At 39.5% G+C, this 27,719-nt stretch overlaps 1 protein-coding gene across 1 annotated transcript in view; it reads right to left on the bottom strand.

Annotated features, from left to right (window-relative positions):
• The window catches only part of LOC122802163, a 1,241,087-nt gene that overhangs the window by 458,206 nt on the left and 755,162 nt on the right, over positions 1 to 27,719 (bottom strand). Inside the window, exon 8 of the mRNA XM_044071837.1 lies at positions 19,045 to 19,178. Coding sequence (XP_043927772.1) covers positions 19,045 to 19,178 — 134 coding nt within the window. The remainder of the gene's footprint in view (positions 1 to 19,044; positions 19,179 to 27,719) is intronic.

Here is a 27,719-nt window from a genome sequence, read left to right as displayed (position 1 = left end):
GATGCAAGGCAGACAAAAGTGTGTGTGAATATATTGCTGAACTAAGCACGTATTTTCATAGGTGGGCAAGTGGATGTCAGGTCACCACTTTTGAAGGGCTGTCAGACCTTTTGGTGAGTGAACAAGCCGTTTGCACTTTGCCTGAGGACAAGAGAATCTGGTTAGCTGATAGACAGTGGAATACTGCAGATAAGTTGGGGAAGAAGGGAGACCTATACCTGGCAAACAGGGCATCACTGCACAGGAAAGGGATACCAGTGCTGATCATGGGTCTAAGGGAACCCATGGTAGGCAGCCCAGACTGTCCCAACAGAGTCTGCCAGTAGCAGGGGAAGCCACTAGTCCAGGTACACATCTAGGACCAAGGGCTAAATGTTTTAAATACAACCAGTGGGGCCATGTAGAATATAGATATCCAAGGAGGTAAGGTGGGGAACAAAAGGTGGGAGAGCCAGCAAGTGGGAATAACAAAATGCCAGCAGTAAGTTGTCTTGAGACAATAAGGGTACCAAACTACCACAAGAGGTTATATCCTGTCTTACTGGATGGGAAAGAGGCCACTTCTAAGAGAGATGCAGCCTCTGACCTAACCATTGTGAAGCCTGCAATGGTTAAAGAGGAGCACTACATGCTTGGACAGTCTACTTCATTCAGAGTTTTAGGAGGGACCCCATTGCAAATACCTTTGGCTAGGGTTCACCTTGACTGGGAGGGTGAAAAACCAAGCCAGCAAGTAAGCATGTTTGGAGATATCCCTGCAGATGTCCTGGGAATTATTTTAATAATGCAGTACCTTGTGTGCATGCAGTTACATGCAGCCAGGCTTGCAGACAAGGATGTGGGTCTGGTAGCCTCAGGGGACCCAGACAGACTGCACATTGCAGCCAGGACTGGTGAGGTGGTTTCTTCAGAGAGGGAGCTACCCTGTAGCATTGAGACTGAAGGTGAACCACAGCTGCTTGTAGGTACTGATGTTCCCTTGGACAAAGTGACTGCAAGGGCAGAGGTGAGCAGAAGTAGTAGTACCCAGGCTGACAGTGAGGCCCTGCTATCAGGGGATACCAGACTTCCTGTGGAAGGGGAGCTGCAAATGGTTACTAAGAGAGAGTTGAGACAGGCTCAGCTCTCAGACCCTACATCACAAGGCCTGAGAGAGGTAGCTAGTGAGGCACCTGATTTTCAAGGGGAAGGGGAATCTGTATACTGGGACAAAGGGTTACTATACACAGAGTGGACCCCTGAGGGAGGGCTAGAGGGTGAGAGAATACCACAGTTGGTAGTGCCCAGTGCCTACCATCTGGCACTTCTAGCCATAGCCCATGACATTCCTTTGAAGGTCATATGGGTATAAAACATACAAAGAGATGTATTATGCAGAACTTTTATTGGCCTGGGAGTTCCAGAGATGTAACAGGGTACTGCAGGACCTGTGAGCAGTGCCAAAAGATAGGCAAGGCAGGAAACAAGGTGAAAGCTCCTTTGATGCCTTTGTCTGTGATTGAGGAGCCATTTTGGAAGGTAGCTATGGTTATTGTAGGGCCTCTGAGTACCCTACGTTCTACAGGGAAGATGTATATCCTAGTGGTAGTAGAGTATGCTATGAGATACCCTGAGGCAGTGGTATTATCCACCATTGAGGCAGAAAAGGTGGCAAATGATTTGTTAGATGTTTTCAGCAGGGTAGGTTTCCCAAAAGAAATACTGACTGACAGATGTGCCAATTTTGTGTCAGACCTACTGGCTTGTCTGTGGAAGCACTGTGGGGAGAAGCACCTAAAGACCACCCCCTACCATCCCCAGACTAATGGTCGTGTTGAGAGGTTAAACTCTACATTTAAGGCCATGCTACTGGCATTTGCAGACCAGTTCCAGAGGGAGTGGGACAAATATTTGCCCCATCTGTTTGCTTACAGAGAGGTGCTCCTGTAATCCACAGATTTTTCACCCTTTGAGTTGCTGTATGGGCATAGGGTGATGGGACCTCTAGATTTGATTCGAGATGAGTGGGAGGATGACTGTGAATTCCACAAGGTGTCTCTTGTGGCATATGTCCTAAACCTCAGGGAACTCAGGGGTGTGGCCCAGGAGAATGTTGCTGAAGCCCAACAGCAGAAAAAGGTCTGGTATGACAGGAATGCGGAAGTCAGAGAGTATGTTGTAGGGTGGCAGGTAATGGTTCTCATTCCTGTCAGACACAAGAAGCTGCAGACAGCTTGGGAGGGGCCCGACAAGGTGGTAAGGAAGGTCAGTGATGTTAACTACATGGCAGAACTGCTAGGCAGGAGGCAGGGGCATAAATTGCACAATGTTAACATGATGAAACCTTATCATGATAGGGAGGCCCTTGTGCTGAATATTTGCAGTGGATGGCAGGAGGAAAAACAGTTTTCCATGTTAAGAATGTAAGATCAGCATGAACTGCTAGTTCAAAAGGTGGTAATGCCAATTATTTCAAAATATAGCCGACATCCCATGTTGGAGGAATTTGTTTGTGACGGGGGGTCTCTTATGCAATGCTCCTTTCATGAACTGGTTTACTAAAAGAAAAGAAGAAAGAGGGGGGGTCCATAGGCAGACAAGCAGAGATGGCCACTAAATGCACCATAATGGATGCATTCAATAAGCCATCCTGCATTAGCTCAAACAAATATTTAAAGACAAGAGCAAGGTTAACCTCAATGGACCCCCTGTTTTCATTTAAGCACTACTTAGAAAACCTCATCCATTTGTAAACATTACATTTTCTAGTAGCAGGTTTTCTGGCCTCCTTTAACACCTGCTGCATATCCTCATGAAATAAATGCCTTTGGGGTAATTGCCCTTGGCCAGTAGTAAGGGGGGAGGTTGGCATAATGGTTAAGGTATTTGCCTTACAGACACAAGGTGCAGGATTTGATTATCACTTGGGGTAAGTGGCTAGGCTTAAAATGGCCCACAAGGGCAGTTAGCCTAGTACTAAACTATGCACCTATGAACCTTTTAAAAGGGAAAACCAAGACTACCTGGGCCAATAGGCTGTCACCACAATGATCTCTGACATTTCTCTTGGAATTTTGAGAGGTACTTTGTGAATCAGTTGAAAGGGTGGAAGCACATACAGGAACATTCCTGTTCAAGTTAATGAGAATGCATCTGTCCTCCAAACATGATTGCAATGATGCCTTGAACAGAATTTCTCTAGTTGTCTATTTTAAAAGGAGGTGAACAGAGCTACCTGACACATTTCTCACATCTGGACTGTATCCTGGAGCACCACTGACTTGAGCTTTTACTCATGTGGGTCTTCCCTGGATCTGCTTAGTCTGTCTGTCACAATGTTCTGTTCTGACAGGATGTATGAAGCCCAAAGAGTCAGAGAATAAAGAGAAGCCAGCTTCAAGGCCATCACTGTCAACAAACACAGAGGGTTAGACCTTGTATCCCTTTGTTTGTGGAGATATCCCTTCAAGGCGGTGTTGTCTGTAATCACCTGGAAAGGATCTGAAGTACACAGAGGGTGAAAAACCTTCAAAGAATGAATCACCAGCAACATGTTGATACTGATGTGCTCCCATGTGTCCTTGGGCTCCCAAGTTGCTTGCACACAGTTACCCACATGAAGTCAAATTAATCTGTCTGGACAGACTGCATAGGCATCAGAGGAGAGATTGGAAGTCCTCAATGGACCACTGCTACTTTCGTCTGATGAAAGGAAGCATCAGAACTGAGTTTCCAGGAAATGAAAGTTCTGGATCCAACAATTTCAGACATACCAGTACATTTTTCTCATGTGAAGATGAGTCAGTGGTATTCTAAGAACCAAGGACACCATCAGTCCAAGAATTTTCAGGAATTCTTGAGCTGAGGTGTTATTCCCCTTGGAGATTTCCAGAAACACTGCCTGTTAAGAAAGGATCTTTTCTGTAAGCAGAAAGGCAGTTCTTTCATTAGAGTTAATTAGACAGCCGAGAAAGATGAGTCTTTGTGAGGGAGTCAGGCACAACTTCAGTTGGTTAAATTTGAACCTGAGAAAAAACAGCATGGCTGAAACCTTCCCTAACTATTCCAAACAACTGGATGCAGACTCTGCACAAATCAGCAAGTTGTCCAAGTAAGGAAAAATGTGGTTGCCCCCATAATCCAACAATGGACCACTTTCAGGTCAGGCATTTTGTAAATACTCAAGGAGGAGTGGATAGCCCAAAGGCAATAAAGAAACCTGAAAGTTAGACCCAGATACAACAAATCTGAGATAACTCCAGAAGTGATGAGCAATAGGGATATGATGACTGACATCCTTTAAGTCTAGGGTCACCATGAATCATTTTTCTGGTAGGAGAGGAAGAACTGCATACAGGGTGAGCATCTTGAACTTGGGAACCTGGTTGAAGTATTCAGAAAGGAAAGCTCTAACACAGGTTTCCTAGAAAGTTCTTTTTTGGGGTTCAAGAAAGTTTGAGAATAAAAAAAAAACTCATTCTCTCTAAAGGAGGCACCAGTTCTATGACACCTGATTCCAGCATATGTTGGAGAATAGGAGGGAATAAAAAAGACTTACTAGCAGATGAGGGAGAAACTCCCCTGAATAGAGGAGGATGATCTTTCCACTTCCATTAGTAACCCCTGAAAACAATGTTGAGAACCTATTCATTGGAAACCACTGATGGCCATGCTGCCTTGTTGACAGACAGTTTTAGAGACATAGCATCCAACCAGGGTGGGGTGGGGGGGGTCTTGGACAAGATAGGTTACTCATCTCTGAAAAGTCATAGGTTAATAGAGGGGTTATCCATTTTGGGAAAGGGACCCCTCTTGTTAGGCTGGGTGGAGCTCTTATCCTACAACCCTGCAGTTTCTTTTTCTTGACTTGGTTCTTGCTAGGGTGGAGTTTCTGTTTAAGAGGCCAGCAAAAATGATCCTGCTTTAAGGAGGAGAACTTGGGAATATGAAACATTTTTGACAACTTGCATGGATTTACCTCTGTCATCCCAGTGTTTACGGATCTAATGTGCTGCTGCACCAAACACACAATCATACTCAATAGGGGCGTTCAAAATCTTGTTTTATAACTTGTAAGATAAATTGTGGCCGTGCAACCAAACATACCTCCTAAACACCACAGACATATCTGCATTTCTAGAAAGTGTCAGCCCCCTCAAAGGCACTCTTTAACACATGTTTTGACATGAGAAACATTTGAAACAGTATTCTTGACACAGACTTTTTGCTCAGCAGTTAACAATGCAGCAGATTCTTCCAAACTATACATACACTTCAGCACAGACTTCCACATAAAACAGCAATAGTTAAATATTTTAAAAGCTACCATGCTGGACTGGGTCAACTTCTTTCCCTTGAGATTCCAGCCACTTACCTAGTTTATCTTGAGGGACTGAATTTAAAGACATGATCTTTTTGTTAGAAATGGAGGCTGGGGACACAGACACATGGCTCACCAACAAAGGGGTTTGGAGACTTAGCATGCTGGAGGATACTGGGAATTTCCTAAGCACTTTTTAAGGGAAAACTTCAATAAGCAGAATAGAATTACAAGCTTTCTGGAAAACACCCTCCAATGCAGGGATCACTGGTTGATCACCTGCAAAGGATCATATACCCTGCCAATCTCAGCAGCAGCAGAAGATTGCTCCCTAATAAATAAATACCTAAATCTAGCCAAGGGAAACTGACTGATCTGACTCAGACAGGTCAGAATCTTCCGACACATGATCCCCATCAAAATCAGGATCCTTAGATGAATGACCAGAGGTGGAAGTGCCAGCATGCTAATAACTGGACATGCACCCTGTAATCAACTGCCTGAACAATGTATCTAGTCATAGCCATTAATCCAAATGGGAAACCAGACAGAGACTGCTGTCCCATCACCTGCTGGGTCTTCTGCCTCTTTTTAGCATACACTACACTGGAGGGAAATGTATTACCCATGGCAAGTGATTCTTCACCCCTGACTTCCCTACATCAAAAGAGTTTGGTTCTCCTGTGCCTGAATCAGGCAATGGTGCAGCCCAGGAGGATATGTCTGGCCCTTGTGTCATGCACAGTTGTGGTACCAACACCATGAGGGACCTGGAGATAATAGAAGGTGAGTGGTCTGATAGCCTGTCCTTTGCTGAGGCTAGTGCAGAATCACAAACTGTAGGATGAGGTATATTTTGTTCTTTATTTTTAGGTGTTTTAGGTACAGATGGAGTAGATGGTGTGTGTGGGGTACAGTATCAAAGCCCATTAAGATGGGGGAAAATGGCCAGGTCAGAACTCACAACTGGTGAAACAATAAACCCAGTATCCAAAGGGGGAAAATATTCAGTTTTAAATAGTTGTGAAAAGTCTGTTTCTATAGTGAAACTAATAAAATACTGCACTGAGGAAAAAGACAGCAATCTTAGCAGTACAACACTAAGACAGATGACTACATATCATAAAAAAACTAAATCAAAAATTACAAATTTCAGCCCCATATGAATAAAGACAATCTAAATTAGCCTTAGACAAAGAATATAATACAAAATTAAGAAAAAATCCTGTCAGAAACAAAATGAAACCAAAATCACACTTTAAATGAAATATTTGTTTAAAATGACATCAAATAACACAATTCATTTATATACTTGAAAATATGAAGACAAAACAATAAAAGCAGCATGTTTTCATGTCAAAAGATTAAAAAAAGTTTAAATCAATAGAAATAATAGCTGAGATTGACTCACAATTATGACAGCACGATGAAATGATAGAACTGCACTAAAATGGTCTCATTGCAGAAATACACTCAAAAATTCAGCAAAGACAGCAAAACATTTAGAAAGGGTTTTAAACTCTACAGAAACTAGTAGCCACTTAATATACACAGCATAAACTTATACTGTAATAAGTACTGAAATACTGCAAACGTTTTTTTAAGAAACAAACCAGTCATCTTTGCACATTTTCTTTAAGATTGGGAATCATGCTCGGCAGTTAAACCTGCCAGCATTGACCAGCAAGACAGTAGCAGAATAAAAAACAGATTTGTTTCTGCTTGCTGTCTGTGTCGGTAATGTCTTCCTGACTTTTTCTAACATAACAAAATCTCTTACGTTGTATATCTGACAGCTCTTAACTAAATGTTTTATGGCTTTGAAAGCCACCTAAACAGTTAGAGACTATTTCTGTAATTAGTAGTACATGGAGCACATAAAGCTCCATGCACTACAAACAATTATGATCAGGTCTCTGATCCTAACCCTTTATTATGTGTTCTTGACATGAATGCTATGATTCAGCTCTCTAGTGGCTCCTGAGGTGAATTTCTGGGCATCCATGTCTCATACACATAAGCTGGTTATGATTAGCGACTCACTCATAATCCTTTATATTTGTAATGCATCTATTAGTCAATATTTTATTAGATTTGCTAGGAATCTAATGTTTAGAGTTTAGATTTCAGATTTCAGTCTTACAGGAACTGGGCATATGGAGAAGGATTAAAGGGATAAGATAAAGAAAGCAGGATGGTGAACTTAAAAAAATGGAACAGAAATGTAGGCTTCCAGTGGGGCCAGATAGTGGCACAAATCTGCAAAGATGCTTTACAAATGAAGGGTAGCCTGATTGCTACATTGGATAACATTGTAAACTCTGTGAAGTATATATAATATGCAACTTGGATATTGCAATGAAACCTGTGAAATATATTTGGTATGTCACGAGCATGTCAGTAGTAATTACCACTCATAGTTGAGATGATTGTACATTGTTGTTCAGACAGGTGTACATGTGACTTCACCTGAGTAGACATACTGTTGTGTATTATTGCCTGGAACTTGCTGAAGTAGTATAGGTGTATGTATTCATAGTTATCTTTCATCTAACTGAATGTAGCTAAGTACCTGATGGGGTATCAGCCTTAATACTGAGCCCATCTGAGACCTTCCTTAGATGGATTCTTATTGTCTGTAGTTTGTATCCTTTACTTGATTTTACTCTACTGTATTTTATATGAGTTTAGTGCTAAATGTGATATTTCTTTTCAGTACAAACAATGCAGGTAAAACTGAAGGGTTGTTTAGTTTATAAATTGCCTATTTATTGACATATCTTGGATCTCTTATGGTTTGTTAAAACTCAGTGACATAACCGCTAGTGTTCTTAACAGGTTGTTAAAGGAGAAGGATATAAAATAAAAAAAACATTCATGGTAAGATTATGTGAGGTTATCTGAAGCATCAAGAACTAAAGCATGCATTTACAATTCCACACATGGTATCAAGAGCACTGTTGCAACAAGAAAACATATAAATGAAAAAAAAGTTTTAAAACTGTTGTGCATGTGTGTGTGTGTGTGTGTGTGTGTGTGTGTGTGTGTGTGTGTGTGTGTGTGTGTGTGTGTGTGTGTGGATACTGTATATATGCAGCATGCATATATAGTCTATATTTGCAGCATGCCCTTACCTTAAAGAAATATATGCTATCTTTTTAATTTATGTAGAATTATTTCAAAAGTCTATATACTACCACTGTACTACATAAGTGAAATATGCAGAAAATGAATTTCATAGAAAAGCAACATAATTTGATATGAACAGTAATACTATAATTTAGACAAACAGAATTCAGGAAATAAAGGTGGGCAGCTCTAACTCGTCTAATGGACCTGCCACTAGTGGTGTACAAAAGACTTCCGTTCTTGGGACACTTTCCTTTGACATTTACTGCTCATAAGTTCATAGGTTCATAGGATGGTACTAGGCTATTGGCCCAGAGGCCCTTATAAGCCTAGCCAAAAATTTCTCCCATGTTCCCACACAGTCAGCACCTGTTTCTCCTGCCCTGCACGGACACAGGTGGGATCCCAGGGGTGTATTTTCTGTTTCCCATCCAGTCGTCCATGGAGAGGCAGTCTATTCCACAGAAGGAGGAGTCTTTGGGACACAAAATCTATCCCGCCAACAAGTTCTATTACTGTCACAGACCAGGTTGAATTCTTGCGTGCTGGTTGTGTGAGTGGTGTTTGACTTATGGATATGCAGCAACTACATCAAGGCTGGGTCTGAGATGGCCTTGTATGCCAGACACATGTCACCTCTGAGCAGTCTGTATGAGACTGAATAGAGAGACAGGGCTTTTAGCCTGTCTGTATAGGATAGGTGTTTGAGACCCTGGATTTTCCTGGTCAGGAACCTCTGTGGTCTCTCCAGCTGCTGCATGTGCTTGGCAAGGTTCATGGCGTGGGGGGGGGGGGCATTGTACTTGATAATGGGTCTGATAAGGGAGGAATACAGGGATGTTTATGACCTCCTTTTACCTGGAAGAAATACCCTTACTTATGAGGCGGGCCTTGTAGAAAGCCTTCCATACAATGGAGGCAACTTGGTGGTCAAAAGTCAGGTTGCTATCATCTGGGTGCCCAAGTCCCTCATAATTGATTACGTGTTTAGTACATTGTTATTAATGTGATAATTAGTGGGGATGCCGTTTTCCCCAAAGGGGATAATGATGCATTTTTTGGCATTCAGTTTGAGGCCATGCTTCTGGCACCAGTCATTAGTTTGGCTAAGACCCTCTTGTAGGATGTTCAGATCACAAGGCAAATTTAAGACAGCTCCCAGCTTGCAGTCATCTGCAAACTTGGTCAGCTACAGACCACTGGTTTTGGCTTGCAACTCAGAAAAGTATATCCCAAACAGTAGAGGCCCCAAGACCGATCCTTGGGGTACACCACTCGTTATGGGTCTACTACTAGAGATGGCTTCCCCTGTTTTGACTGAGTGGGTTCTATTACTGAGCCAGTTAGGTACCCATCTTCTAACATATGGGTTGATGCCTAGCTGGGAGAGTTTATCTATTATGCCCAAGTGGGACATAATGTTGAAGGCTTTGGCTGGGTCAAGGTAGGTGGTGTGCACCATCTTCCCCTCATCCATGGCTTTGGTGACTGTTTCAAAGAAGTCAACCAAGTTTAACAGGCATGATCTCCCTTTGACAAAACCAAACTGCATGGGGCCAAGCATTTGGAGGTTGCCAGTGTCCTTGTTTATAAGGTCCATGATAATGCATTCCATGGCCTTGTAGATCAGGCTAGTTAGGCTGATAGGTGTATAATTGCCTGGGTCAGTGGACGCTCCACCTTTGTGTAGAGGGATGACAGTGGCTGTCCTCTATTCGGTTGGGTCAAAGCGAATATTAAGGGTTTGTGGCTGACCAAGTTTGCAGATGACTGCAAACATGGTGTCATCATAAAACTCCCCACAGGGCACCATGACTCTCCAAGAAGGCCTGTCCCAAACAAATAGCTAATGTCAGAACCATGGATTAAATGCCAAGAACTGTATAATCATACCTTCAGCAAGCATGACTTCCCTTGTAACTATCATATTGACAAGATATCACTGAAAATGTATCCTATAGTCAAGGATTTGGGAAACTGTGACAACAACCTACTGTCCTTTGATGACCACATACCCACTAATGTAAGGGAATCCATGTTCATTGCATAGCTTACTTCTAAAGATATGACATCTAGGTCCAAGGAAGTAGTCATTCCATTGTGCTCTGCATTCATTAGACTAATCATTAAGCATAATGCTCCTTTCAGAATGTACTTGTCCTAACACTTGTCTTAACTGGAATGACCATAATGCTTCTTCACTAAGAGCATCAAAGGCCTAAATCATAAAAACTATGCAGACCATTTCAAAGGCTTATCCCTCTTCTCTGTATCATACAAGCTACTGAAAGCAACCTTTGCCTCCATATAGAGCCTCAACAGACCCTATCCTGTCAGACTTGTTACACATTCACAAGTCCAGTGGTGACATAAACACTCACATAAGGGATTTTAATCTTTCCTACAACATAAATAGAGCATGATCAATGGATAGGTGTGTATCATAGAGAACTGTGCTATGAACTGCTTTCCACTGCACATAAAGCAAAGTACTTCTCTTACACTAGTCAAATGTAATTTGAATGAAGGATCAGCCACAAACTCACACTCCCTTTTAGCACCCTTGTCCCTCGTGGATAGGGATAACATGTAAATGTCCCAACATATCTTTGTTTGGCCTGTCTCTGTGTTATTTGTACACAAAATATAAGGACTAAATCTACAAGAGAATTTAAGTCTAGGCTTTGTAAGATCCCCAGAGATCAGTTGCCTAGTAAGTACCTATGAACCTATGTACTACCACTATAATGGAAAACGTTTTTGTCAATATCCCAAGCCTAGAATATGTATAGTTGCCAGTTTGTTTCGAACCTATGGAATCAAGGCATGATGATTTTCATCAGTATGAACATTTCACACTGCTAGTAGATCGAACAGCTTATCCTTGAAAAAGCACTTCTTTTATTTGTTTGCACTCTGGATTGAGCACAACTTTTTTCTGTTTTGATTTAAGCTGAGAGAATAATAAAAGGGTCCATTTTGGCAAAGGAATGGGAGCCACTAGGCAAAACTCAGGAAACAAGTGCAGGGATAAAAAATGGGAGCTTGGTATAACTTAAAATGATTAACGACAGAATATGCATATCTGTAAAATATGTATTGTTGTCACAGTTTAGATGCTGGATACCTTTAAAACATACTTAGAAAAGTATATAGGTAAAAGGGAAATACATGTCAAACAAAAGTCTAAAGGATGGATGATCATATATTAGATGAATATGAAACAAAGTAAACAAAATAATGGTAGAATACTTTTTGTTCAACAAACTTAAGTTACGAACAAATAAGCTTTATCATGTCAGTGTCAGATTAAGGACTTCTATAATATTGATTTTATGAACATTTTTTTCTGTTTTTGGTAGTACCACTAAAAATAATCACACTACTGATTGTGCCTGTTTTGCTTTTTATTGCAGCTTAGACAAATGTAGTTACCTAATTTGACCATGTAGCTTTGGCAAATGACCTTGAGTCATGTGTATTATTTTTATCCATTATGGCATCATTGACACAGCTAATACTCGGGGAAAATTAATTTTACAAAGGGCAGTTTTCTAATTTTCCAAACAGGCAAGATATTCCAAATATATCTTTAGGATAGACTAATGATTCTTTAAACATTTTACATGAGACTTAAATAATCAAAGATATTAAAAATGTGAAATGAAGTTGAGAATTGGCCAAACAATTTTTCATATAACCTGTCTTAAAATGATACTGTGTTTCATATGCCAGAATTATTTTCTTAAAATAAATTTAGCCAATTCTGAACTATATTATTTGTCATTCCCAAATTTCAAGAGTCTTTTTAAAACCTGTTCTGATAGTATCTGGATTTAATTATTTTACTGAAGCTGTATCAAATTATCTGCATTCATGGAGTCTATTGAAAGATCCTCTTACAAATCATTTTAAATCTGTAAAGATTATTTTAAGCCTCTCGTTTTTTTGTGTGATAGTAATATTTGAATCAGTGGCCAATTTTAGTGTCACACAGAAAATGTAAGTTTACATCTGCAGCAGTATTATGCATGAGGAAAACCAAGAGGAAATACAAATGTTCCTAGTAAATATTTTTAAATAATAATGAAATTGAAATGTTATTTGCATTTTGTGAGATTGTAGTCAGGCATGAGATATTTCCTACTGAGGATAACTACTCTGAACAGCTACTGAATATGGTCACTCATATGCGCATTGTTATTTAGCATGCTTAAAGCCAGAGTATAAGCATTATGTTAACTTTCTCATGTGCCATACAGATGATTTCTTCTTCTTATAGCCAGGTGGGCTATGGAACTAGTTTGTGGAGGGTGTATCTGCATGTTAGACCCCTTGAAAGGATATATATATATATATATATATATATATATATATATATATATATATATATATAAATGGGTCTACTTGATATGATCAACATTTTACAATGTCGAAATCCATATGGCCGAGACAATATGATTGACATTTGAAATGTCGAACATACAAGTAGGCAATTAAAAATAAAAACTAACTTTAATGATGTTAGTAGGTGGGGGGTCTTCCCCCTGCCCCCCTGTGGGGGCTCCGCCCCCACACCCCCGTAACTTTAATATACCAACTCTGAGATCGCACTACAGTGCGGAAATGGAACTCTTTCCATTCTGCACTGTACAGAGATGCCGGCTCCCCATGGTCATCATTTCAAATGCCGATCATATGGTCTCGGCCATATGAATGTCGACATTTTGGAATGTCGACCATGTAAAGGGGACCCATATATATATATATATATATATATATATATATATATATGTATATATATATATATATATATATATATATAAAATATATATTATATAATGGCACAGAAGCTGTTACATTTTCTTGGAAACTTAATGGTTTCTGAGTGAAAATACTGTTTTCCTATGTACTTTACTACTGAAGAGGTGTAGGTATTTATGCACAGTGCAAATTAGCATAAAGTGCTTTTTGCTGTTTGAGCTGGGAGGAATATACTAGACATTATACAATGACTTTCCATTAATATTTAAAAATGAGCATGCTGACTGGTTAGCCTAATCAGTGTGCCTCATTGTAAATTGAGAACATACCAATGGAAAAAAGTCTGGACACCTGGACTTGGACACCCAGACTTTTTTCCATTACTATATGCTATAACTTTTTAAGTTTTCTTCACTATAAAAAAAAAAAAATAATAATAAAATTAGAAATCCGGACAATCTGGAGGTACGACAGAGACAGCACAGAAAAAATACTAGGAAAATCAGGTACCTTATTCAAAACTAAAGAAATTTACCTGGTTTTCCTTGCATTTTCTCCATACTATCTCTCTCATACCTCTAAAGTGTCGAAATTGTAACCTTATTTAAAAAAAAAAGGAACAATGGAGCTCTTCCTTTCTCCATTGCTTCCTTTACAAAGCACTGATGTATTGCATAAGCATGGGAATATAAGTCCCAAAAGCAGAAGAACACCATGGTGCCATCACACAAAGACATTATTTAGGAAAAGTAAGTAATTTTTTTCTTAAATATGTCCTTGTATAATAGCAATAACAGACTCCGTAGTGTGGTATATTGAAGATTTACCCAAGGTTAGCTTTGTTTAATCACGCAGGCTTTGCCCTCGTGATTAAACCACACCAGCCAAAGGTAAATCTTCAATATACCACACCCATGTCATTGGTTATTGCTATATTAAGGTACAGTACACAACAGCAGAAACTGATTAGAATCACCTGCTGTAATTATGTTAAAAGAGAGGACTCCAGGTGGGGCATACTTCCTTTTATACCTTTAGTTTTAACAATTCCTTCATGATCATTTTCTAAATGAAAGAACTGTGATTTGCTAAATTTTCCTGATCACTAACACTGACAGGATATGACAAATCTCCCTTCTTCTTCCTCTACATGCTGCAAGGAATCATTCTTTTAATACATCTGCTTTTCAGTATTCCTTTCTCCTTATCTCCTACCTACTTTCTTTAGTTTTATCTATTTTTTTGACAAAGCTTTCCTTTCCTGACTGCTTTTCCAGTTGCTTTGTTCTTTAATTAGTAAAGTTGTTTGTTTTTTTTTTCATTCTGCACTCCATTTTATTTTTTTTTTGTCTGACATCTCATTTGATACCTGCTTTTTTCGTCATGTCATTGCTAGACATTTTCTAAGGCATGATCCTTTTTTAACAGAGTTTGTTTTTCTAAAATTCTAGATACTCAATCAGTTTGGTTTGACATACTTCTCTGGTTATTATAACTGAATCATATAACTTGGTGGTCATGTGTTTCACATCTGCTTCACACTTCCACCTGCATTTGCGAACATCCATCCTCTCATTTTCCAAGAAAATTGCTGTTTTATGAGTAGGTTCTGACACTCGCTGTCTGAGTCTGCCCCTTGCAGGGAATCAGAAACGTTGCTTTTCTTACACACAGCTGCAGTGGAGGTATTTCATTTAACACATGGCGTAATAAAGTCTCCCACCAATACTGTCACTGTTTTCTCTGCCATGTTATCATTTTCTTATTTGTTGCCTCATCGTGGGATAGAGATCTGTCTCTAACCCCCGTGTGGAGTGCATTGCCATTTCCAGTTGCTATTGTGATCCTCACTGTTTCTTCACTTCCTTGTTTACCCATCTGATATGTTGTGTACATCCAGTCTGTTATTAGGTGTTTCTCCTATATGTTATGCATCTTGGCCTGTTTGCTTCCCAGTCATGGTGGTGTATACACCCCAATTTAGTTGCTGTCACAAAGTTAGGATGTCATTCTTTCCTCACATTCATATAACTGTATAACCAATATTCACATACCTCTCAACTGTTCATTATTTTGCAGAAAATACTGATCTTTAACTTTAATACAGGGTGCTGCACCTTTGCATTTCAATTTTATAATCTTTCATTTTCTTTTTTTTTCTGTTGGGGAACAGTTGCAATTAAGGCATTTTTTATATTTTTTACATGCAATTGAGGGGTGGGATAGGGGCGATGAATAAGCCAGCTGAGATGATAAAACAAAGCTTGTAAGAAAGAAAGAAAGAAAGAAAGAGAAAAAGAAAGTGTGCAGCTTAGGCAATCGAGAAGAGGAAAAGAAGTGAGTCATTGGCTTGTATTGTTACTACTCAAGTTCATTTTTTCATTCATCTTGTAAATTTTGCCTTATTGTTGCTTCTAAACATTCCTTTTTTTACAGTTTACCACAGATTTCCTTCCATTGCTCTACCTAAAGGGAGATACATCACTAACTACTTAAAACACTTATATGTGTTTATTTTAAATCTGCTGAACATATAAGCCTAAGGTTCTTTTTTTAGTCCCTATTCAGATGCTATGTATAACATTTAGAAAATTATTTCTTAAAATGCAAATATTAAAGAATATTTATATAGTTGTTGTATTTCAAAATCACGCAAAGGCATATCAGTGTTTTAGCTGTAAACAGATGATGCATAAACACTAAACCTTAAATCATGTAAAAATTCATTTTTACACGTATAGCCAGTTAATTATTTGTATAGTAAGTCAATAACTTTGATTTAATATTATACCTTTTCAGGAGCACAGACTTCATTAAAAGTGATTCAGTCCATATAATGTGAGAAGTGAACTTCTGAATATGGGTTCCTGACTAGGCTTATAAAGGTCTGCTGACTGATTCCTACTACTTAGCTATGAACCTATGCAATGCACATGTGATATAAGGTGGACAGGGGCCGCAGTCATTGTGTCTGGCCACAAATAAATTATCAAAATCTACAAACTGATGGTCACCAGGAATATGGCCTATTGTGTCACACCACTGGCATTAAACAGATTATGAAAACAATGCACACACATGAATCACTAAACAATTCATTAAGTGCAGCTTATCCTCAAATTTATACAGGAAGTACAGTGGATATAAAAAGTGTACACACCCCTGTTAAAATGCCAGGTTTTTGTGATATAAAAAAATGAGACCACAATAAATCATTTTAAAACTTTTCCTACATTTAATGTGACCTATAACCTGTACAATTCAATTGAAAAACAAACAAATCTGTTAAGGAAAACAATATAAAAAAACATACAATAAGCTGGTTACATAAGTGTGCCCACCCTTAAACTAATACTTTGTTGAAGTACCTTTTGATTTAATTACAGTATTCAGTCTTCTTGGGTACACATCTGCCATCAATTAAAGAGACTCTGATTAACCCCAAATAAAGTTCAGCCATCCTAGCAGGATTTTCCTGACATTTACTCAGCTGTCTGCTACAGCAAAAGCCTTGGTTCACAGAGAGCTTACAAAGCATCAAAGGGATCTCATTGTTGAAAGGTATCAGTCAGGAGAAGGGTACAAAAAATATCCACAGCATTGGATATACCATGGAACACAGTGAAGACAGTCATCAAAAAGTGGAAAATATGGGACAACAGTGATGCTGCAAAGAACTGGATGTCCCTCCAAAATTGATGAAAAGACAAGATGAAAACTGGTCAGGAAGGCTGCCATGAGATCTAGATCTACAGCAACACTGAAGGAGCTGCAGTAAATTCTGGCAAGTACTGGTTGTGCACTACATGTGACAATCTCAGGAATTCTCCATATGTCTGGGCTATGGGGTAGGGTTGCAAGATGGAAGCCTTTTCTTACACAGAAAAACATCCAGTCCTGGCTAAAATTTGCAAAACAATACATCAAGTCTCCCAAAAGCATGTGGAAAAATGTGTTATGGTATGATGAGGTTGAACTTTTTGTCCACAATTCCAAAACATACGTTTGGTGCAAAAACAGCACTTCATATCACCAAAAGAACACGATCAATATGGGGAAGCATGGTGGTGGCAGTATCATGCTTTGGGATTGCTTTTCTTCAGCTGGAACTGGGGCTTTAGTCAAGGTGGAGGGAATTATGAACAGTTCCAAATACCAGTCACTTTTCGCCCAAAACCTTCAGGCATCTGCTAGAAAGCTGAAGATGAAGAGGAATTTCACCTTTCAACATGACAATGACCCCAAGCATACATCCAAATCAACAAAAGAATGGCTTCACCAGAAGAAAATTAAAGTTTTGGAATGAACAAGCCAGAGCCTAGACCTAAATCCAATAGAAAATCAGTGGGGTGACCTGAAGACGGCTGTGCACAAGGGATGCCCTTGCAATCTGACAGATTTGGAGCACTTTTGCAAGGAAGAGTGGGCAAATATTGCCAAGTTAAGATATGCCATGCTGATAGACTCCTACCCAAGAAGACTGTATGCTGTAATTAAATCAAAATGTGCTTCAACAAAGTATTAGTTTAAGGGTGTGCACACTTATGCAACCAGCTTATTGTACATTTTTTATTTTTTATATTTTTTTCTCCTAAAAGATTTGTTTGTTTTTCAATTGAATTGTGCAGGTTATAAGTGACATTAAAGGTGATAAAAGTTTTGAAATGATTTATTGTGGTCTCATTTTTTTTTTATATCACAAAAAACTGGTATTTTAATAGGGGTGTGTAAACTTTTTATATCCACTGTATGTACTGTTTCCCAGGTTATAGGCCTACACTGGAGGCTTTGATCTAGATCCCCAGATCTCCTTTTTATCACTGTCTCTCTGGGTTTCAGTGCCTATCCTTGGTAACTTGCATACAGTAACTATACTTTGAATAAACTCCTATATTTACACCCACATACCCACTCACACACTCATACCCACATGTGCGTACACACACACACACACACACACACACACACACACACACACACACACACACACACACACACACACACACACACACTAATTTCTAGGGAAGGCTGGTAATATTCTTCAACACTATAGATTTCAGTCCTGGCCTAAGGTTGTAAAGTCTGACCACCCCATATTACTTGACTGTTCCACTCTTGACAATAAGCCAAGTAGTTATAAACACAAATAGTAGTGTGTAGCCCAGTAATATGGCTACTTAGAGGTAGACACCAGCAGCTTATTGATTTATTTTATTTTATTTATTTCAGTTTCATAACTGGGAAAGTCCACTGGTCCAAGAAGAGCCCGTTTTCAGTGGAGGCCCAGGGAGAAAAGCTCCAATGACATTTACAGACAATTACAGACATGCAGATCTATACAATAATTTTCAGAATCAGAAAAATACAATATAACATAGAATGTGATAAAATAAACAAGTGTAAAGAAATACAGATACTGAGTTTTAGGTGGAAGCTTATCACCACTTTGAAATCAAAACCTCTTATCAATTAATAAGTAATAAAATAGGTAATGAGTTACATGTTTTTAAAAGCGAATAAAGGAAAATAATTTACTTCAGAAGGAATGAACATTACAACTAACTGTTAAATACACAAATAAATATAAACTTGAATAGAAAAAATAATCACAACAACTAGATTACAAGAAAGAAAACCAGTGATCTACAGTCAGACCTCTTCCTAACTATTTCTTAACTAACAGAATTACTGAGCCCTAAGCTACACTGGCTGAATTTCCATGGCAGATTTATTCTCAGATATCACTATGAAACATCTATCAGACATTTCTGCATGCTACACTACATGCTCACTTAATGAACAAAGGCTGGAGATAAGTTAAAAGTATCTGTACTGCAGAATATTATACTTACATCCCTGACATTACAGCTACTGAAGAAGGTGCTGGCTGTATTGCCTTTAGACTGGGAACCTTGCTATGCAGACATGCAAATGGTTCCTCACTGTTGGCTTCTTGAAAAAACATAATCTCTGGAATGCTGTGGTCCTGTAAAAAAACATATTTCAAGTAGTTAACTATCTGCCACCACAAAGTTACAAAATAATCTACTATTGTGCTTCCAAAATCCAGATCTGAACACTAATGTGAGAATCAAAACAGTATATTCACTGTACACAACTGTAGTGCTGCAGATGCACCTGAATGTCATGTACATCTCTTACATGTGGGCAGTATTTCCAAGCAAGGAAGGTTTAATATGACTGTAATGGCATGATGTGAGCATGCAAATGAGGTCTGTATCTGTATCTGCTGCTACTCTGCTGTGTCTAGCTATAGAGGTCATAACATGACATGCACAAAAGGTGTGTGAGCGGCATGGTTGCTCCATGATGAAGATATCTGCCTCACTATTTCAGGGTTCATTCCTGACTTCTGATATCTGACTGCATGGAGGATGCATGTTCTCCCTTCATTTACCTGGGGTTTCCCCGGATACTATATTTTCTTCCTATTTTCCCCAAAACATGGCGTTAATCTGTCCATATGTGTTATATTCCTTGTGATGTTATGGTTGAAAAAGACTTCACTTACCCAATTAACAAACAGATATTTTAAAATAAAAACAGGCATGGCTACAATGTCAACAACTAGCTTCAGGCATCAGCAGTGACTAGAACATATTTATTTCTTGAGGTGTACAAATGGGGCTGTTCAAACCTGGAATATTTTGTGCCAAGTTATTCTCTCAGGTTATTGTCTACTCCTAGCGCTTATTGTAATCAGTTAGACAGTAGACCCCTCCCTCCACACTGTTTCCCCTTCTTTACTGATACACATATGATTCTGAACAGGCTATCTTTATCCTCAGATGACTTTTACAGTTTGTCTTTCCCCAGCTGAGCATCAGTAGCCCCAGGAACCTTTCCTCATCTGCCTGATCTAACAAACCTAATTCAGCCTCTCTTGGACTAAATCTGACCCATGTTTCCACCTTTTAAGGAGATCAAAGCATCCTCGGGTAGGATCATAATGCTGCTAAGGAGCAGGAATCTAAGTGCCCACCCACGCATGTACGCATTCATGTCTCCGGTACAGATGTGTAATGGTTGTGATGCCATATCTTCTTATCTCCACTGTGACTCAGCCGCAACCCTGCCACTCTGAAAACAGTGTCCCCTGCATATTCTCAACTTCTGCTGAAGATCAGTTGCGAGGTGTGTCCACGTGCATCTCACCCCCTCATGATGGGAACTCCTGTCTTCCCCTGACAGCACTTTTCAGATACCCAAGATGTTATCAAACCCAGGTTGCCTGTGCCATAGTCAGGATTTTATCCCTCTGTGCTATGCTTTAGACAGGATTTTATCCCTCTGTGCTATGCTTTAGACAGGATTTTATCCCTCTGTGCTATGCTTTAGACAGGATTTTATCCCTCTGTGCTATGCTTTAGACAGGATTTTATCCCTCTGTGCTATGCTTTAGACAGGATTTTATCCCTCTGTGTTATGCTTTAGACAGGATTTTATCCCTCTGTGCTATGCTTTAGACAGGATTTTATCCCTCTGTGCTATGCTTTAGATAACAATTGCATGCTGCTGCTGCTGCAGTATTCTCTGTTTTGGAAAGTCCATGGCTAGGGTGTATTTGTACAGTTCTCATGAAGCTTAGAGTAAGAAGACCATTTTAATAAATGAAGTTTAAATTCTAAAGGCATAGCAATACGCAAGGATATCATCACTGAAAAAGAGTTTCTTTTCATTGAACCTTCCCCCATTCATTCCCATTGTTTACTTCTCACCAAGTCTACACAAAGATCAAAGATTGACAGAGTTTTTGCTTAATGAATTGCTTATGTCAGTGCCTGAATTGTAAACTAATAACTGCTTTGAAATTACTTATGAACATTGCAAGAAGATGAAAAGTACAGATATGTTCACTTCCTATGGGCCTTTCATATGCCAAATATATTTACTGTACAAAAGTGACCATTTTTTTTTGTCATTGTATCCCTGTAAGGCACTACACATAAATATCATTGTGATATTCCGAAAAGGTGTTTTACATACAAGGATGTTCTAGATTTTGGATGTTTTCTTACTAGTAACCCCACATATTTACAATTTACTATAACCATTGACTAAAATCAATCACAATAATTAGACATAGAATAAGAAGGGTAATATGATTAATCTGGGTTCAGGCACCTAGTCAGCGAGATATTTCCCTGTGGAATGTTTGGTTGGGGATACATGGCTCTAATGATATTCAGCTGCACAGAAATATGGCTGTTGTGAATTCCTTTTGGGCAAACAGAAGCACATACTACCATTCCTACAACTTTACTAACCAAGTGCATGACTGCAAAAGAAGTAATGAATGTGCTCAGTGTACAGTACATGCTTATATAACTACAACATGTGCTACAGCATGGAGGAAATCCTGCATGCTACTGTAGTCACAAATTTTGCTCCAGTATGCATTTTAGATAATGTTGTCTAGACACTGTGAAGGAGGTAGTGGTCCACACACACACACACACACACACACACACACACACACACACACACACACACACACACACACACACACACACACACACACACACACAAAACAATTATGAAGGCGTTGCCCATTGTGCACTGCATTTTTACTACCACTGACATGCTCACTGGTCAGCCTACTGCTGATGACTGACATGCTGCCTGCTGTCCCATGTTGCCTTGGGGGCAATAGATAATGTCCCCCCCCCCCGCCGTGCATTTGGCTATTGAAGTTTTGGGCATGGAACCACATTCTCTTTGCCCACAGGGAACTCACAACAGTCATATTTCACTGTAGCTGAATGTCTCTTCAGCCATGTGTCCCCATCCAAATGCGCCACAGGGAAATGTTTTGCTGCCTAGGTGACTGAACCTGATACATCCCTATCCCTGGATATAGTTATCTACCCTTGTGCATAACCATCTCATTTACATAAGACCAGTGTCTATTCTTTACATATCACTTACACTATACTTTGGGGTCATTAAAAAACAAAAAAACTTGCAGGCAGTACCCATTGAAAAAAAATATAGGGCAGGCAACAGACCATTTATGAAGCAATTCCTCTCATATTCCTTGTGTTGACCTAGCATCTTCTTCAGCCATTGGGGGTAGGAGTTACTTCATTTATGCGTGGCAAGTTATACTAATATGGAAATGTATATAAGACCAAATTCTGTGACTCCTTTCTGACTGAACATAGAATTCAGGACTTTTTATTCTGTTGCTCTCTATTTTATGGAATTATAAGTTTGCTTTTAAGTATGAATGCCATTTTTACTGTTGGACTCTTTTTAAGATTTTATTCAAAATGTGTATAAGCAGTGTGCATGCAAACATTTATACATATATGTAAACACACACACACACACACACACACACACACACACACACACACACACACACACACACACACACACACACACACACACACACACGCACACACACACACACACAATTTATATACACAGTGTGAGTGACTTTTTGTCCCACAATCACCAGGAGGATTTTACTGTGAACAGGAATTTTCACATTGCCGATCAGAATTTAAGAACACGGGAATACTCTGAAGATTAGTAACTAGAAAGCATAACCCCCCCCCCCAGTATGTCATGTGAAAGTGGGCAGCCTGACAATTACAAGGATGCCAAAGTGAAAGTGGAGCAGTTCCTATGCAGGTCATTCACTCTCTAGACAGAACACAGCTCTATATGAGCAACACAGTGGTGTGTTTTACTTCTACAAAATACGTCTCTTTAAGGCAATGTATTTGTACTTTCTCTAAGACGAGGTTGTATGTGCATATCATAGGTTCATAGGTTGGTACTAGGCTATCGGCCCTAGGGCCTTATACAAGCCTAGCCATAACAATTCCCTGGATATTTCTGACCATAATATTTACTTCTCTGGACCCCTGAAATCGAAGATTAGCTGGCCACATTCTGCCTTGGCAAGCTACTGGAAGCTAACCTACTCCAGTGAAGGCAATCTTAGCTTAATTTATTATATTTATGTGTAGCATGCCTGTGACTGGAATAAAATGGCAATATCTCACACTTCACTCGGGACTCATTATGCTTAGTATTGCTTTTAAGATGTTATTTTTATGAATTGCAAAAGTCATGATGGAGAGGCTTTGTGGATGAATGGCAACAAGTTACAGAGCATGAGACTATTTAAATAATAGGCAGGTTTCAGGAATATTTCCCCTTTCCCCATTCTCCAGCATAACGGCAAACATAAGTGCTCATGAAATGCAGGAAAATTTAGAACATACCACGGCTACCTGAAATGGTAATACCTCTTGCAATTTCCTGTGACAGTATCCTTAGTCATGTCAATGGAACTGAGGAATATTGTAATATGCAATGTTGGTGGTGAAACAGGTAGCATACTTGCCTTTGTTGTAGAAGGCTGTAGGTTCTACTCCCACTGGGTAGATTGATTGCTGGAGGTGCTGCATCCCTGTGTGCATTTTCCTTTGGATGAGCTGTTAAACCAAGGTATCATCTTCTTGAGTTGGTGGTAGTGCAGGTATATGTAAAAGATCCCACGGCTTCTATCAAAAGGAGGAGGGGCTAAATTTCCCCTAGTAATATAAACAATACCTTAAGTCTCCCCTGAAAAGAAGCTACAAGCCTAGTGGGAATAACCTGGTCAACAAAGTATAAATTAAGTGTTACCCCATAAAAATACACATGGGAAAGAAATATCAACAAGCCATAACTACAGGAGTATCACTTCCTCTAGTAAGCAGAAACAAAAAAAAAATCTTGAGTGACACCACCACTTGCATCAGAATTAATCTTGTGTGATTCACTGATAGTTACTGTCAACTTAATTATACCTCATAGTTCCTTTATTTACCACTCATATCAACTAGAACAAAACAGAATACAATACAAAAAGTTTCTCTGCGGTAACCGCACCCTTCTGGGAAATGCAATAGTAATTGCGATCAAGAATCTGCAGGACTAGTTCTGCTGTGTTCATTTGACCAAAATATTAACCTAGCTATAGTCAGACACATTGCTATTTCTTAAATACAAATAAATATCATTGTAACCAAGTTTAATTTTCAATCAAGGCAACAGAGCAGAAATTAACTTTGAGAGGGAAATAACATTTTACTCAAAATAGTCAAATGAAAACGTACTTATAAAAAGTTTACTGTACTAACCAGTTTAAGAAGGTTTATGCATGTCTCTGAATACCTCTTCAGCACACCTGCATGGTACTACATCAATAGCTCTGCATGTTTAAAAAATATTTAGAAATTCAACTTGAAAATAAACACCACTGATAACATAAAGCTCCACAAATGTATGTTCTTGTCACAGATATTCTAAAGAGTACATAAAACTGAGGCAGAACTATTTTACAACAAGACAGCTATTAAATATAATAATGAAAATGATTAAAACAATTAAAACAATAAATACACAAATAAATACACAGGTAGCACATTTTCTAACTGCAATGTAAAGAATTTTGATCAGGTCTCTGATCACAATCAGGATGATGTGTTCATGGCATGGATGTCAACAAATTCACATCTAGAGTGGTGCGGGAGAGGCGAATCTTGACATTCATGTTACTAAGATATAACTTCCTGAGTTATGATAAAAAAGATCCAATCATAATTCTTTGTAGTTCATGGAGATTTAACTACTTCCTTGTTTTGTACTGTAGTAGCAGTAATTGTTTACAAAATAGAAAGCCATAACAAACTAACATCTGCCACATAGACAACTGCCACACAAGAAAGTTGGTAAACACTTCATCTGGACCTAAAAATAAAGTCTGGATGAAACATTAAAGTTGAATTAATGCCACTCCAGTGGCATAGAGGGATAAAGCCCTGGCTATGGCACAACAAAACTGGGTTAGAGTAGCAGCTCAGGTGTCTGATGGAGCAGCAAGGAGGAGAATGATGGGTGTTACCATCCCTGGGGAAAGGCTAGTCCTGCAATGATCCCTGTTGGGAGTCTGGGGACGTCGCACTGGATGGCATGATCCAAAGGAGGGGGGATGGAAACATGGCTGGGCTGCTGCAGAGGCAGCGCAATACATCACACATCTTCACTGCATACCTGCTCTGTGGCCGCAACTACAGGGTTCAGCAAGGGACGGGGGAATGAAACAAGGATAGGTCATAAAATAAGCCCCTCCCGTCTTAAAGTGTAATAGCAATGATGCCTCAGGACATCCATAAGATCCTCATTGGCCCTAGCTCAAATTCGGGCATTGGACCAGGGTCGATTGGTGTACTGCTAGACCCAGTGAAGGACGTGGGGCACTGGGAAAGCTTTCAGAATGAATGAAAGGGGAGAAAAATGATTGATTTATGGGCTTCCCACTTCTCTTTTGCTGTGGCTGCTGAGCACTGTTATGTGCTGGACTAGTGCTCAACAGCACGATGGGAGTGCTTAACAAATGTTATGATGACAAGCTGCTCTGGTGGGATAGAGGTATAAAGCCCTCACTACAGCCCAACTGACCTGGGTTTGATCAGTAGCTCTGGTGACTGATGGAGTGGCAGTGAGTGTTGGGTTTGTTCATCCCAAGAGGGAGGGCATTTGTCACTGATACTCCCTTAGGGGAGCTGCCTCTAACATAAAAGCAACAAGCATGGTAAGCAGGGCAGGGAAGTGGATAGGGCAAATAAACAGCTCACCCCACTGGCTCCAGAAATACCAGAGCATGTCTGGGGTGGAAGGAAGCAAACTGTCAAATGTGGTATGGACGTGAGCCACTGGGGGTTGAGTTGGTAATAAGAAGTCCTAAGGGGGAGTACAACAAAACAAAAAAGAACAATTCTTATGATGTCTGAAATGTACTTAACAAGTCTATCTTTTCACCAGTTTCAGAGTGTAACTGCACACACTCCATGCACTACAATTCTCTTCAGGGGGCATTATAAAGAAATATGTGACCTGCAGCATTGGGCCTAATAACACCCCAGTCACTTTGTTATTTCCCTGCAATATTCAAAGTGTCTTGCATTATTGCTTGCTTAGGTATATTAAGGACTGCTTACAGTATTTGACATTTGCAGTTTTGATACTGCATTAACTATGTCAGCTTTTGGCAATGATGGATGTGGCAGCTGTTTCTTTAGCAATACATGTGCAGAATCTTTACTTTGGTGATAGACTGTTAATGTCATTGGTAAGAACTTGGCAGGTATTCAGAATGTCACAGATAATGCTGTCACACATTTTGCAGATTGAAGATGTATGGTGTTTTAGCCACCATGTTAATGTTAGCTTAGTTGTTGTTGTCTTTCGGCTTTTCCTGGTTAGGGGTCACCATAGCGGAACTCCGGTCCGCTAATGATTGTCAGTAGATTTTCACGAATGCCGAGGTGCCAGCTCGATGTTCAACCTTCAACGAAGGCACTCCCATTTACGCATGTCTTTCGAATGCTCACCCAACCATGAGGAGGACATGCAGATTCCACACAGAAGGCACTCCCTGCACTCCAGCCGAGAATCACACAGGAGAACCTCTTGCTGTGAGGCAACAACACTACCACTGCACCACCGCGGATGTTAGCTTAGTTGCTATTTCATTATTTAGGAGTGTCTATTTTCTCCAGTTTCATTGGGTCTGGTGCTAATGTTGTTTACTTCTAGAGATGATATTAATAAGTGTTTTGTGCTGTGATTTATATACTTATTTCTTTGTAGTGTTTTCTTTATTTAAGTTGAGGGCTCCAGCTTTTATTTTTGTAGAGATGGATAGGACATTTTTTTTCTAGGAAAGTTACTGTTAAAGTTGTAAACACATCTTGTTTTTATTATTGATAGATTAGACAGCTCTTTAATTTGTTTGTCTTGTTCCCATTTATGCACCATGTGGTACATCAGGCAATGAGCACCTTACAGCGCTTGTTGTTTTTGTACCATGTAGCAGAAATGGGTTTTATGGCTCAGGTTGTTAGCCCAAGTCCCAACCCTCCTAAAAGGGTGCACCCCTCACTCTCACACACACATTCACACCTAGGGCCAATTTTAAAGTGTCCACTCCACCTCCTGCATGTCTTTGGAATGTGGAAGGAAACCAGAGCACCCAAAGTAAACCCACATGAATACAGGGAGGACATGTAGACTGCACTGAAGGCACCCCAGCAGAGAATCGAACAGAAGGACCTCTTGGTGTGAGGCGACAACACTAACCGCTACACCACTGCACCGCCCATCCTTTTATTTGTAAGTGCATTTATTTTGTTTTTATTTGAAGATTATGTCATATTTACTCTGTATATTTTTTCATTAGCTTCACAAACCATTCTGTAGGATTAATGTTGCATTTTCTGAATGAAGTGTGCCTCCTTTCTTTCTTACATATAAATATGATTTGTTCCTTTGATTATTTTTTTTTAGATTGAGAGTTTTTGTGCATATTATTAGAAAATGTATGGCTTACTTGATGTGAGAAGCTGTTTCTCTTCAGCATTTACAGTTTGTTTCTTTACGAAAGCTTTGGTTGTATGGGATTGTGAAACTTACAGTAACTTCATTTTCAGATCACTTTACATCT

The sequence above is a fragment of the Protopterus annectens genome, chromosome 5.part0 (genome assembly GCF_019279795.1).
Source record: "Protopterus annectens isolate FY-2018-M chromosome 5.part0, PAN1.0, whole genome shotgun sequence".
Taxonomy (NCBI): domain Eukaryota; kingdom Metazoa; phylum Chordata; order Ceratodontiformes; family Protopteridae; genus Protopterus; species Protopterus annectens.
This window is presented reverse-complemented; position numbering and strand designations above follow the sequence as displayed.